At 44.7% G+C, this 15284-nt stretch overlaps 1 protein-coding gene across 1 annotated transcript; it reads left to right on the top strand.

Moving 5' to 3' along the window:
* Positions 1 to 6150: 6150 nt before the first annotated feature.
* znf703 (zinc finger protein 703) lies at positions 6151 to 9655 on the top strand. The gene is made up of 2 exons (XM_085474532.1): positions 6151 to 6814; positions 7332 to 9655. Exons 1-2 carry the CDS (start codon positions 6557 to 6559, stop codon positions 8832 to 8834), a joined length of 1761 nt encoding a protein of 586 aa, XP_085330658.1. The 5' UTR covers positions 6151 to 6556; the 3' UTR covers positions 8835 to 9655.
* The last annotated feature ends 5629 nt before the right edge of the window (positions 9656 to 15284 follow it).

Genomic DNA, 15284 nt, shown 5'->3' with positions numbered 1-15284 from the left:
TCCACAGTGCAAAATATTGCTTTCAATAGACGCTCTATAATTACAACATGTCTTTGCTGGTTTGGCTGTTTGTTTTTCTCGCCTTTGTACTTTTAGATTTCACAAAATGTCATAAATTAGGAGGTGGTGGTGTCCATATTAGAATTCAGGACTCTTACCCAGGCCTCTGGGATTTGACTTGTATTGTATATTTGTGTTTATTTACTTTTTATTTTTAGGTTTTATTAGCATCAGTTTTCAGGTCATGTTATTGCCACTAGATCTGGGGTAACGTTTTATGATATCTTAGTTTTCAGTCAGCTTTTAAGGCACCATTACTGCAGTTTTAGGAAACACTGGCAACAAAATGAGTTGAACACTTGTTTGAGCAACCTTTCTCTGACGCATTTTGCTGTCAGACTGGGTTGAAGCAGGATAGTTTTCTTTTTAGTGAGCCTAAAATCAGTCTTGAGAATTGACTTTGTCATAATGACTGCACTTAACACTCTTTACACTGCAAGTTTTCCTGCTCCCGCAGTGACCCTGGTTTGGCGAGATCTCGCAGAAAGATTAATGGCATGGGCGGGCTGCTTTAATGACTTGTTTGATGTGCCAAGCTCGAAAGGTGTTGATTTACTTACTGTTCACACTGATAGGCTTTTAATTGAGCGATACCATCACTTGTCACATCAAAGCCGTTGGCAGCTGACGTGACTTGGCCCCAGAGGAGGTTGCGATGACTGACATGTACTGCTGTAACTTTTGCTGTTCATCAGATCACAAATGTCAATGAGTCACTTTCTCAAATAAACGAGCTGCTAGATTGAGCAGCGTTTCTTTCTTCTTTTTTTGGAAACTCAGCTTGAGATTCTTTCTGTGAAACTCTGCTCTGGTTTCGATTCTGTCATAAAACGCCGGAGCTTTTCTTCAAGAAAGCATGCTCCCTCTCAACAAAGACTGGATGATGAAGACGCAGAGGCGGTGACTCTGACCATGAGCAGAGGAAGCACCAGTGACTTAAACAAGCGTGAGGAATGTGTTAGGGAGATTTTCTTTGCCCGGCCTGTTGTTGTTCCTTTTACCAGACCTGTCACGGCTCCAACTTGTGAATACCTTGATTGTGCTTCCATCAAAATGACCCCCCCATCACCCTCCTTCATCAGACCAGCAGAAAAGAAAAACATCTTTTGATGTCATCTGAAATTTCACACAACAATGCAGGATGATCTGATTTGAGGCAGACCCTGTCTGGCAGTGCAGGCCCTTCCTTCCCTCCTCCTCCTCGTGCTCTTGATAACTTCTGCGTGTGGAGGACAATAGCTGCTTTTGTTTTCCGAGCGTGCAGTGACGACTCGAGGTCGTGGGCGTCGCGCGGCCCCGCGCGGCCTTCCTGTGAATGTGCTTCAGGTGGAGCAAGCACGACGAGGTGGAACCCCGCATGGAGCGGGACTCGGAAATAAAAGCGCCAATCTGCACACGCGGGGGGAAGCCTATTATCCCGGCGTGATTATAATGCAGACAGATAGACGACAGGTAGGCAGAGTGGATAAGAGCGTTAGCTCGCGAGACGTGATGAGCTGACAAGAGAGACAATCTCCCTCCTAAACCGGAGAGATAAGGTTGTCAACCACAGCTTTGACTCTGACACACACACTGCTTCTCTATGTAGGCAGACAGATAGATGGCACTGTACGGGCACTATAAAAACACACACTGTTAAGATGTTATCGTGTACAGTGCGGACTGTCTGTTTATGTTTGCGCGCACAGGGTTACATTTGCACGTTCGAGCGCACGCACATTCAACTGTGAAAGGATTAGTGTGTGTATGTCAAAGACAGAGGGAGAGGCACCCACAGAAAGATAAACGAGGAAGTGTGAACACATTAAGTACACTGTGTAGATATTGTTTGTGGACCTTTCAGCTCAAGGAAATCCTTGTTTCAACATTCTGTCCTGGCTGGAATGTTGCCTGCGAGGCTCTTTTTAAGTGTTTCGGTCTAAATGCCATGTCTGCTACACCCCATGAAACTGTCTTAATCCACTTTTTTTCCCCCTTGGTTTTATTACTGCTGGAGAAAACACTTGGGGTTGAGCAGAGCCCCAGCCTCAGGCCTCTATTCCCATTCCACACACCCCATAAGTCAGTCACAGATAATTAAATAGGAGTTATTTACACTCGTTTTCCCTCCTCTGCCTCTTTGGCGCTTTTATCATTTCTCTCTCCTCTTTGTACAGTCTCGGCACATATCTTTCAGACGCCGACGTTATGGCTGAGGCCAAAAACGGTCGCGGTCCGACGCCAAAAACTGCAACGGTTGTGAGGCGGGCAGCCAGAGGGGACGTTGTTTCCACATCCTACGGTGTTCTAGTCTTACAAACCAGGAAATATGAATCATATTATGCTATGAAAAGAGCAAATGCACGTGTCCACATTTTTCCATTTGACCATTAAATTGGTGGTGTATCTGACAGTTAAACTGTTGTTATCAGCAGCCACACGTTGCCAGCTCCATGCTCAGTAATTAGGGGTTTATTATGGGACACCATTTTTTAAACATGGTCATGCAGTTTGTTTATATGTATCTATAAATGGTGAGCCTCTTCGTGTATGTGACTGTGAACTTTAATTACAATCTAAGCATGTTAGCAATGTGTGTGGTAATACCACGTTCCACATGACTCACAAGTCAGATCCCAGAACTCGGGAGTGACGACATTTCTGAGTTAAAGCGCTCCAGTGGGAAAGTTGCAAAAGCGTGTTTGTTTGTTTTGTTTCTTATCAAGGTAGAGCCATTCATGTACCACTAGCAATTAGGAATGGGAACCGAGAACTGGTTCTCATAGAAAACTGGCTCCCAGTAGTCCGATTCCTTGAAACTGTGAGTCCGCCTGCCTGTCGATCCTGGTTATCGGTTCATGCAATCACGCTACAATCAGCTGATTTTAGAGGAGGAAAAGAGCGATGCAGTCTAGAGCGCGAATATGCACATTTATGCATGCTAACGCTTAGCTAGCCAAGAACCCAGGGTGAAAGCTGAGTGAATGCAGCCAGACCCTGAACTTCAACAGGTAACAAGCAGATGAGCAGTCAGGCTGCAGCCTCCCTTTCTATTTGTTTATGCTTCTAAAGCAGAATCACTGCAGCGATCGCTGTTAAGAGAAAGATCTTAGAGATGTGTGTCCTCGTTAGGGATTTGTGTTGGTGTGTGGGGTTGTTTATATTGTAAAATAGTGATTATGAGACAGTGTGTTTCAGCTTTTTACAGAGTAACATGAAAGTAATGTAACGAGTAGTACAACAAATTGCTTTTTTTATTGCTGTTTTGCGATGGTGGTGACTCTCAAAACGGAGCCAATGAGAACCCAAAAACAATCGACAAGAACAGATAAGGAATCAAATCGACTGATTTCATGGATCGAGCCTGGTCAGTCCTCTGGACATGGCATGTTTAGCGATTCATAAATACACAACAGTTGTGTCCATGCAGTCAGACTACCCTGCTGCCCATTAGCAAGAACGCAGGTTTAAAGCAAATCTGAACTGGCTTCACTTTGCAGATGCAGAAGTTGCCTTTTCCATATAGTTATATTAGTTATATGGCTAGGATGTAAATTTTGCATGTTATTGCTCGTATTTTCTAGATTATCTTTTTTTCCACCTAGGTTTGTTTTGTTCCAGTCTAATAAAATAAATTAAAAAAATAAAACAGACTAATATACAAAAACTCTTTGTTGCGAGAAAGAACAAAAAATACTTGAATGTGCTTCATGGATATAATAAGACAACATCTTGGACCCTAAAACCTTCACAATTTTGACTATGAAATAAATGTTCAGACATTGGAAATTTAATGTCAAGATCTTTGTAAGGGTAGAAAATGTTTGCTGAGGGACCCAGCCAGATCTTATCAAATTCTGGCTGACACCAGTGACAACATGTAGAAGTGTTGGGGAAACAAAAAAGACTCAAATGAGTGCACATCAATGTCATCTCCTCATTAAACGATCACACAGCGTCTACACGAGGCTAATCCCCGCGTGCGCCACAAAACTCCTCAGCAATTCCAAACATGGAGCAAAGACAAACGAGCAGATGAGGATTTGCTTGAGCCAGGTTTGAAGAATTCAGCTGCCTAATGTCAGCATTATATATTTACTCTGGAGTCAAGCAAAGGCAGCTTTCAACACAGGAATGAATTAGACCCCACCACAGAGCTATAGCGTCCATTACAGGCCTCAGCGGCTTTATAAATCACAGGATCACAGGGGCATGTGGGGTCCGCTCCTCCTCAGCCCCTATCGGCCCCCATCCTGGGGAGCAGGGGGTGGTTTGTTTGGCTGCTGTTCCAGCCAAACCCAAGGCTTTGATACAACCATGGAAAAGGCATGGAAATGCCTCAAGGGCCAGCAGGACCTGGGCATGCTGAGAAAACTCTTTAACAGAAAAGCTGTCGCCTTAAAATATCCACAACAGGAAACAGCCATCAGTCATCGACACGCCAAAACAGCTGTTACCAGCCTACATCAAGGGGACACATGAAAGGAGTTGCTCCCTGTTGTTTGAGCCCTCCCTTGTTTCATTCTCTCGCTGCCTTTGTCTGGCTTTTCCCAGTGCCCTCCTCCTCGGTCTCCTTTTGGACGCCCCTTCCTTATCCAACCCCACCTACGACTTACCCACTCACCCTTTTAACAAGTGGATGACTGTGTGGTAAACAATAAGACACACGACTTAACCGGCTGTCTACGTTGTAAAAAGAAAAAAGAAAGAAAGAAAAAAAGAAAAAAATCGTAAGCTCTCAGCGTTACCTTTGCATATCGCAGCGAGTGCGTCACCTGTTTATGTGTCTCGACCCGAGGTGGCGACAGACAGGTTTAAACAAACAGACAGGAGACTGTACCACCGCACTTAGCCTGGCGGCGTGCACGTTCACATATTCTTGGATCTCTTTGGGTCATTGGAGCGTGAGTGGCAGCGTGTGGGTGATGAATGATGACTAAGCCTAATGATGACAGGTCAAACAGTGATGCTGTTGAATGAGGCTGAAGTGACTTCATCCTCCTCACACTGACTTTCCACTCAGCTGCAGATAAATGGCAGCGGCCATTAGAATCAAGGCGCTAGGCTGATGGCAGTGCCTCTTGATAAGGCCGGCTTGTGCTGTGAAATGTCAAACAGTTTTACCTATTTAACCTCAGAAGAAAGGGCTGTTCTGATTTCTCTTTAGCCAGTAATCAGTGACCCATGAAACTACTTTAAACATGCTGACTGTTACAGTGTTGTAATATGTTGGATTATGGATGGGGGAGTTAGAGCCAAGCCATCTGATTGGTAGGAGGTGGCGTTTAAACCGGGATGGAAATCCCCATAAAGCACAGCTTGTTGTTCTTTATAGAAAATGAAATTCAATTACTGGCTTACTAATTTGGCAGCCAAGGAGGGACTCTTTTGCAGTTTTATTTTATAAGCATGTATGAGTTGGAGAAGAGTTCTCAAAGTACCATTTCTCATAATTACAATAGCAACTGTCATTCAACTCTTAACATGCCAGTGTTTTGAGAGGGCGGGGACGTGAATGCACAAAACAAGATGGAAAGATATCATGTGCTGTCACAGCAAAATACACAAAACTTGAATCATGTGAATTTGCTCTAAGCTGGAAAAATTGAGTTATGTCCAGCAGAGATGGCAGCGGGGCTGTGATAATGCAATAAAGCTATTAACATGCCAGAAATGCCCATGGACAGTAGGTTATTATTATTTTGAATTACACGTACCTTATTTCCATGAATGGCGTTGGGTACATTCAACAGAAAACTACACACGCAGTTAGTTCCCAGCAGTCGGGAGACGTTTGCGTGTGGAAGCACTGTGGATAAAGTTCCTGCTGCTTAAACTGCTCTCAGATCTGTGGTGCAAATATTTTACTGCTACTTTATGTGTAGTTTGCACTGGGCTTATGGAGGTCACTGACACAGATTTCCACCTACATTACAGCCCTGGGTAAGAGGGTGAGGCAGGGAGACAAACGCCCCTCGCCTCCCTCACCCCACTCCACCCCATCCTCGCTCCGCCCCTGCTTGTAAATGCGGGCACTTATGATTGGACGGCGGCTCCTTGCTTTGAAATCCCTCCCTTCCCGTCTTTAGTATGTGGAAGAAGTGAGGTATTGTGAGGCTGCTGCAGTGGGAGAGAAACACTCACACGGGAGGACTGTCGCACACTCTGTCCGTTGCGGGGATATTCCTTCAACTTACCCGTTATTTTGAAGAGCAGTGACTACTTGTGGTGTTTTTGTTTCCATCTTCTCCAACACTGGATAAGGAATATTTAGGAATAACTGACGGGTAATATTAAAGAGCCCCATAAAGGATGACATTTGGGCGATTTGTTCCTCTGTAGAGCCAGCTTTGGTCCGACACGAAGGACGCGCACAACGCACTGCCCTGTGGATTACTGCACTCTCTCTCTCTTTTTTTTTTTTTAAAGTTCATCACCATGAAATGTGCTTCTAAATGAAAGTGAACCCCGCGGCCACCCGTTACATGCCTCCGTCCCTCTTTGCGCCCCGATCCAGATGAGAGATCTCCCCGGTGGACCTGAACCGCTTTTACGCAGCCAGTCCCCGGAACGCAGCGCCGCCGACGATCCACACCGGACAGGAGCGGAGAGACCGTCCGTTCCCACACCCACTCCTTGTCTTTCTCCCTCGGATCCTTCGCGCCAGGCTAAAAGGCTTCCTATCCGGATCGTAAAGATGTTGACGGCGCACAGCGGCCACTTGCTGCACCCGGAGTACCTCCAGCCTCTCACATCCGCGCCTGCCAGTATTGAAGTAAGTGGATAAGAAAAAAAAAATTAAGATATGTCTGCGGCACCAGATGTCGTTTTTCTCTTTGTCTTTTTCTTATTCTTCTTAATTTGAATTATTTCTTCTTAAATCCACGAGTGTAGGAGGGCTGGAATGTTATCCGACGAAAATCCCGTCTGCGCCATTTTACGCACGGCAGTTTTTTGGGGGCAAAATGCAAAACACCAGAGTTTATAAATACAAAATGACTGCAACTTATAGACTTTTTTAAAAAATCGCCACTTTAACACCACGTTGTTAATCGTTCCGTTTGTATTTATGGAATGTTTACGATGTTTTTCATTTTCTTTTCTTCGTTTTTACCTAAACTTTGCTTCAACTTTCACCCTCTGACGTCTTTTATTCATTTCACTGTTGAAAAATTAGAATATAATATCTCGGAATTAAATTTTTTTTATCTGTATGGGTTTTATGGTGTAATGTTTGATTTGCTTTAAAAAAAAATCTTTTATCTATTGCTTTTGTTTTTGTTTTTCCTCAGCTGGATGCCAAGAAGAGTCCTTTGGCCCTGCTGGCACAGACCTGCTCTCAAATTGGTAAACCAGACCCCCCCTCTTCCTCCAAGTTGGCCTCCCTCTCCTCCAGTAGTCTGGGAGACAAGGAGCCCTCCAGCCGGTCATCCAAGTCCGGAGAACAGCACCAGTCCCTGGAGGACAAATCCAGCTTCAAGCCTTACTCCAAGTCATCAGGCGACTGCCGTAAGGATGTTCTGGTGACGAAGGGGCCTTCAGATAAAGCGTCTTTCAGGGTGCCAAATGGAAGCTCCGGTGGTGGTTCATGTCCATCTTTCCCTCCCCATTCACGGTCACCCAGCTCTAGTTCTCCTCCCCTGCACAGTCAGAGCCAGCCCCACAGACAAAGTCATTCCCCTTCCATACAGCCCCCACCACACTCGCAGGCTCCACACGTGGACAGCAAACCTGGGAGCTCAGAGCCAGCCAGCTCGGACAGTAATAGCAACAACGCTGGTAAAAAAGACTCAGATGCAGCTAAGTCAGGCATGGATGGTGCACAGTTAGCCAACTCCAGCCACGTACGGGCCAGCGCCAACTCCAGCAACGCCAGCTCTGCAAGCAGCCCGCGGCCAGAGAGCAAGGCTGACCCGCAGGCCTCCTCACAGTCCAGTCTGGGCTCAGGGCACATCGCCCCAGTCTCCCCATTTAAACCAGGACACTCTGTCTTCCCCCTACCCCCTGCTTCTATGGGCTACCATGGCTCCATTGTCGGGGCTTATGCCGGCTACCCGTCCCAGTTTGTCCCTGGCTTGGACCCTACCAAATCTAGTTTGGGTTTAGGACTTTCAGGGAAGCACCCCAGCTCCAGCCCACTCACTGGAGCCTCACCCCCATCTCTGATGCAGAGTTTATGTCGGGACCCTTACTGTCTGAGTTACCCCAATGCACCCCACCTAGGAAGCAGTAACTGCTCCACCTGCGTCCATGACCCTTCGAGCCTCAAGTCTGGTTTTCCCCTGGTTTACCCCTCACATCACCTTCACTCTCTACACTCTAGCTCCTTGTCCTCTAGCACGACCCCCTCTCTTTCCCACCCCCTTTACACGTATGGTTTCATGCTCCCTAATGAACCGCAGCCTCATGCCTGTAACTGGGTGTCTGTTGGGGGTCCCTGTGACAAGCGTTTTGCAACATCAGAGGAGCTGCTGGCCCACTTGCGTACCCACACAGCCCTGCCTGGTATGGTGGACACTAAGTTGTTGTCTGCCTATCCATCATCGGTTTCATCGACAGCTTCCTGCCATCTCCACTTGCCCCCACCCAGCAGCCCGGGTACCCTGCCCAGTTCCTTCTCCCTCCGTGGCTCTCCTGGCTTGGGTCTGGCACGCTACCACCCCTACAGCAAATCCCACTTGCAAGGAGCCCCAGGACTTCCCATGCCATCCCTGCCCTCCTCCTCAGCCTACTACTCCCCCTATGCCCTCTACAGTCAGAGACTGGGCTCAGCCTCAGCCCTTGGATACCAGTGACATCCAAAACTGCGTTGATGCCCACAGACTGCAGGCACCAGCTTGGGATTCTCCAGAGCAGCCCTGAAGATGGATAGTCAAGATTGGGGTCATCACCAGTACAGGGCATCGTGCCTGTTGGCCTGCCTGCCAGGAACACCACCTGTTAGCCTCAGGATTGCGACTGGTGCTCCAAAGGCAAAAGACTGATGGATCAACTGCAGCAGCAGAGAAAGAACAGACTTTGGTGATCCAAGACGGGTGGGAAGCAGAGCTTAAAAATGATAAACTTGTCTTGATTTCTTTTGTTTTTCTCAATATCTCTCCTAGATCTTAAAAAGTCTGTATTTATTTTTCACTCAAGCGCTTGGTATTCAACTCCTGGGGGTTGGAAGTTTTGCTGTCCAAATGAATTCTAACTGAAAAGGAATGATTTAAGTATACTACCATTATGCCTATCATACACACACAAAAAAAGTTGCACCATAATGAAGATGGATTGTGAGGTTTTATTCTGAGAACCTCTTTTTAAATTTTCTTTCCTTACTGCTGTTTTGTTTTGTTTTTTCCTCATCCTTCACTGCGTTATTCAGACTCTGGAGAATTGCATGTCTTTGAGAATTATCTTGAACAATGCCATTATTTTTATTTGTACATATGCAAAGATGTAATATTTTTTCAAGCTTACATGGGGTCAGCAAGCTACAGTCTCCCAAACAAATGGTGCAGAGATTAAAAAAAAACAACAAACAATATACAAAGAAAAAAAAATCAATGATGGCTGTGCTATCCCACCAATAGGAGAAAGTCTTATTTTGTTAAATAAATGATACATGATTGCATTTCAACTTGTTTTTTTTCCTCTTTTCTATTCTATATATAGCACCATGAAGTATCTTTTTGTCTCAAGCATCAGAGGACACAGTAAATCTCGCCAGACTGCAGCACTGCACTTATCTAAGCCCATCTATCATACTGGCTCTCACAGCCGCGCTATATGTGGCTGTGTGTAATATTTCATGGCTCATATCAGTTGACAGGGCTGTCCTAAAGAGGCCACGCTGGGTCACATTAGCCCTGTTAGCGAGTCTCTGAAGACTTTCATCCCACCTACTCTTCGATGCCCGCATTGCTTTTGTTGTTGCGGGTGCTGCGCTTAATTGCTGATTCTTGTTTGTGAGGCCTGGAAGCAGCCACCTCAGCAAAGAGGACGGCTGTGCCGGGTCACTGGGACTTCAATAATGACCTGAGGGAGACGTCGACCTGGGAGCTCCTCACGCTCTGACGGATTGGCCTGAAACACAAAGGCCAGAGCTGACAATGGGAGGCGGTTAATAGAGAAATATTCATCAATGTGCTGACACCTCCCCTGAGGAGAGCCGGCTCTCTTGCAGGAACCGCAAACATGGAGGCCACTGTCCTGATGCGAAGAGCCATTTTCTGTGCTGTTTGGCTGCTGCCCCGTGGTTTACTGAAGTCAGCATTCTCCACTCAGAGCTGCTGGATGCTAATTTAAAGGGAAGGACTCGGTCTATCTTAAAGCCACACCACTGCCATTAGTGCTTCAGCCCTGATAATGTATCTGTGGCTCCACTCTATTTGGCTGACAGGGCGTAGGTGGCGCAGAGCGCCATGGCTGCGGTCTCCAAGGTGGCTATTGACCCCGACTCCCAGACTCCTCCACTCTCGCGCTTCATTAGCACTCCAGACAGGGGAGAGGCAAGCACAGGTGTCACTTGACAGGACCATTAACAAAATGGATGACCCTCCCAAACCACATCCAGCCCCTGCCACACCAGCAAGGTCACGGCGCCCTGATCACCACTCTGGATAGCTCTTTGGGACAATACGCCTATTTTTCTCCTTTAGAAACCAGAGCCAGGCACTTGTCTGAGAGAGGACAGACTTACTTTCATGTTCTTGCTTTTCTTATGTCATTTATGAAGTAGTCTAGACAAAATAGGTCAAGGATGCAGTGCATTTCTTTTGGAACTTGCAGAGTTGTGGTGCTAGAGATGTAGTGGATTATGTTGCCCCCTAAAGTTGTGCAGGTGAAACACAGGTGAAAAATGAAGCGATCGTCACTGTTTTCTTGCTTTTGATGCACATCTATGCAGCTGCTGGGATGCTGTTTTACAAACTATGCACAGAGACCTGGTTACACCGGCCTGAATCTGAAGATGATTCACACTTGGAGGTCACGCAGAGGGGAGAACTTTCAATCTTGTCGGGAGGGTGGTGGAATTAATTCCACTGTTGCCAGTTTACACTCGTTCATCAAATGCCTCACTATTCTCCCTATCCCGGCGCTCATCAATATCCTACATCTATCTTCTCTCCCCCCACACACACTCTCACAGCTGAGTCAACACCCACACACTCCATTTATGTCGCCTCCGCAAGACTCTGTGTGTGTGTGTGTGTGTGGGTGTGTATCCAGCACTGATCTTTTGTTCACAGAGTGCTTACACAAATGTCCCTTTCACCAAAAATGGAGATTTTTTTAAATAAGGGTACAGTTGACGATATTTTCCAGCATAACTAAATATCTCTGTTCTGAAACAAAACAGTGCACGCCTTTATACTCTGAGATATGTGCAGACACGTACACGTAAGCTCAAAATGATCATGTATGAATGAGTAATAACTCTTTCTTATGCTTGTCAGCACATGCACATATGTAAATGACTGTAAAAACAACAAAAAGAAAAAAGAAAAAAAAATATTTAGATTTAAATTTCATCACACTAAAAATAATGAAATGAAGCGACTTTGAGAATGTTTTTAAGAGTTACATTTGTAAAAAAAAGAACTGAGTTAATTTATTTCTTCTGAAACACTATCTGACTCTGGTGGGTTGAGTGTGTCTTTACTGTGGTACTCCACAGTAAAAATATAGCAATTTTCCAAGTAATTTAACCCGTTTTTAAAGTAAATATGACAAATATAAATTTATTCTGCTGAATTTCTGCTCTGCTTAATCTTTGTTGCGCTTGATTAAAAATAATACTTTTCTTGTTTTTCTAAAGAGGGTGACTCCGTCCTCTATAGACTCCCATGTAGAAATGTCTGTCTTTACAGCAGATCTGCAGCCTGGTTAAGACAAAAAATATTCCAGTTAGTGAACTGGAGCCCATGTTTGTCACATTTGTACCTGTAGGAGTATTTTCATTGGGTCTATCCATATGTCATATCAGCACTTGCGTGGTACGCACTTTTCAAAAAGTGAAATTATAGTGTTTTATTAGTTTGCTACTTAGGACTAATTAGCAAGTATGTACAGTTTATGGATGCCATTTGCTAACCAAGCTAGCCAGTATTAGCTGCAATCTTAGCACTCCACCCTTTCATCCAAATGAATGAAAGGCAGTCACCTATGGTTGTAAATTAATTGATAAAAAGAAAATGTAATTACAATGGCAAGTTTCAAAATGTGTTCTGAAAAAAAGAGTCATCGGGGGCCCATGTCCATCTTTTATATACAGTATATGTGGTCTGGGTATATCTTAACTGTTACCCCAAAGGAAGAACTACAACACTTCCCCAAATAATTCAGTATCTTATAAAATAAAACAATTATAAGGTTATTCTGTACCCTCTAAAATCTCTGTATTTCACTTGAAAAATCAATGCTTTGATTTTATAATGATTTCTCAGAAAATGATTTCTTGCTGACAACACTGATGTCGCACTCTTTTTTATCCTAACATATGATCAGAGACAGGAGTGAGCCTTGTTACACGTTGTTCTTTAAACTCATACGATATCAAAAAAATGGAAAACAAATGCTAATGTTTTCATTCAGTGTAGGACTGAAAGTGCTTCTAGTCATAAGGACAGCACAGTAATGTGCAGCAATGAAAGTAATCAGAGTAGTAGTAGTAGGTAGTATCAGTGGAGGTGGTGCTGGAGGGCACTAATATTTTCCTCTCTGTGCGTCAGTGCAGAGTGCCACTGTGAGGTCCTGAGCAGTGGCTGACAGGCTCGGTGATTAATGACGACAGGGTGTGGAGCTGCTCTTCAATTAGACGCCAGCTCTACCCCGGCTCACGTCTCTGCTGACAGCCAGGACAGAGAGAGAGAGAGAGAGAAGGGTTTTTCAGTCTCTCTCTCTCGTTCTCACTGTGTCTTCAGAACAAAACATTAACCTCAACTCCATGACTACCACCTCTGTGTTTAACATCAGGACACAATACAGAGCCTTCGGCATCCAACAGTGACCGCAGTGTTAAAGCAACCCAGATGGCGTGAACACATCCCTCGTCAGGGCCTGTCACACAATCTCTGTTTTATTTCTCCACATAAGCCCTGTGACTGACTCCTCTACATGCCTGTGTCGATTCCGCTCTCATTAACGTCTGCAGCCAGCCATGCTGAAATGCTCTACGTGGAAAAAATAAAAGCCATATTAAAGACTTCCAGGTTGGTTTGCAGGGCGAAAGGTGGTTGGAACAAGTTCCTCCAACACCTCCAAGTGCAATCATGTGCACTTAATCAGAGGAAATAAACCTTTTGACAAATAAAATGCATGTGGACAATACATAGCTTTAGTTGGGTGGGTCTTGGTCATCTCTCTTGGAAATGTCATGTGTTTTTGTGGACAATAGCACAAAGACACTGGGCTACGATACAGTCCTGTCTCATAAAAAATTTAATTCCCATTCAAATAAATGGCAGATTTTCCCAATTATAGTCTTAGAACTCCAATTGTAGGACTAAAAGACTAAGACTCCAATTTTTCAGAAGAGGCTTTATCCGGAAGAGAAATCCGTGAAACCTGTTGAAGAATTAAGCAACAAAAGAAGTAACATTAGAAGTGTAATATCCAAGGATACAAGGTTTTTAAAAACCCTATTTAGGACAAAGTCAGGCAACTTTTTAAACATGTTTTGTCAGCTTCGAGTTGGATTCTATTCATGTGGTAGTGATGTCCTGGTCACCACCAAGATTAAATTTAAATGCGATAGTAATTCCAAATAACTGCCTGGAAGGATTTAAAGATGTCAGCTCAACGTGGGACATGATTCTAGAAGGACCTTAATTCTTCATTGCATAGATTCAAGATGATGCTAGAAATGCAGCTCAGAGATTTTGCTTCGCACCGACATGACAGCATCCGATTTGTCGGCTTCACATCCATGATGTGAAACTCGTCTTCCCCCACATCTCAAATGGACAATACAGTGAACTCATTGTCATGTTCAAGAAATTATTTTGAGATGATTTGAGCTGTAATTGGATACACGGTGGTCATAAAGACACGGCCAACAGCAATACTCACGAGGACTGTGGAGTTTAAATGATGCTCGGTTGGGCTGAAGGGGCTGAAAGTGTGCAAAGAAAGCATCCCCCATAATATTACACCACCGACAACAACCCGAACTGTTCATACCTGGTGTGGTCTTCTGCTTCCTTGGCCCATCAGCTTCAAGCGATCGATATGTCGTGCCTTCAGAGATACGCTACGGCATATGTTGGTCGTAACCAATGTTTACTTGAGTTACTGCTGCCTTCCTATCAGCTCAAAGGAGTCTGGCCATTCTCTGACAGCAGCACGGCATTTTTGAGCAGATAAGAGCCACTCAGTGAATATTTTCGCTTTCTGGACATGTGAAGCCTGTAGATGGATCCATGGGAAAATCCCAATAAATCAGCAGTTTTTAAATACTCAGAGTAGCCACATTCAGAGTCACTTAGATCACCTTTCTCATATGTTTATATGTCTAAATGCTCGTCTGTACCCAAAAATTCTTCAATTTTTTAAAGTAATTTTCACATTTACACAGCTAAAGTTTATATAAAACTTGTGAGTTATTGGATGCAAAGTATTAACAGTCAACACAAATGAAATGTAATACATAACTAAAAATGTGATGAACCTGAACAAATTGTACAAACTTGATCGTTTGTACAATTCATTTTGGGGTTGAGTTATTTATTGATTAGTGACTGAGAGAGGCTGTCAGCTCAGCTGTATAGCTGCAGACAGAGAAACAGTGCTCTCGGTTTGATTTCCATCCAGCCCTGACCTTGGAGAGCCTCACTTGGCCTCGACGTGGAAAGCTGCCCGGAGCTGCTGCGGTCTACAAAGTTCTCGTGGTGAGAGCGAGCACCGTTAATAGACATACCCTCCCTAACCACCAGTGGAGAAATGAACGTTTCAATTACAGTACGGTGCTCTGCTAATAGCGCTTGAACCGTGCGTCCAGCTGGATTCCATTTGCCGCCACGCTGGGAGATTGCTGCAAAGATGTCACGGCCGTTCAGAAACGAACGTGCCTTGGCGGAGAGCGAGCAGCTGCTGACGATCAGGATTCATGCTCGGACTGACAACTTGGGTATTCCTTCCACTTTGGGACGGCCTGTGGTCATAATGTGCTTGGTGTCAGCATTGTGGGTCTAATTTCTGTTTTATGTCTCCATTTCATATTTCATGGTCCTTCCTGCTGCTTTCTTTTTTTCTTTTTTTCT

Source organism: Copadichromis virginalis, linkage group LG12, assembly GCF_057382275.1.
Source record: "Copadichromis virginalis isolate Kocher_CV1m ecotype Utaka linkage group LG12, C_Virginalis_male_GT1.1, whole genome shotgun sequence".
NCBI classification, from domain to species: Eukaryota; Metazoa; Chordata; class Actinopteri; order Cichliformes; family Cichlidae; genus Copadichromis; species Copadichromis virginalis.
Note: the sequence above shows the minus strand (reverse complement) of the source record. Positions and strands in the feature narration are given on the sequence as shown.

What these genes read in the sequence shown, in the direction of transcription:
- znf703 (XM_085474532.1), top strand. Translation starts at nt 6,557, where the DNA reads ATGAGAGATCTCCCCGGTGGACCTGAACCGCTTTTACGCAGCCAGTCC. An exon ending in CCGCGCCTGCCAGTATTGAA is followed by an intron (nt 6,815 to 7,331) that starts GTAAGTGGATAA and finishes GTTTTTCCTCAG; the next exon opens with CTGGATGCCAAGAAGAGTCC.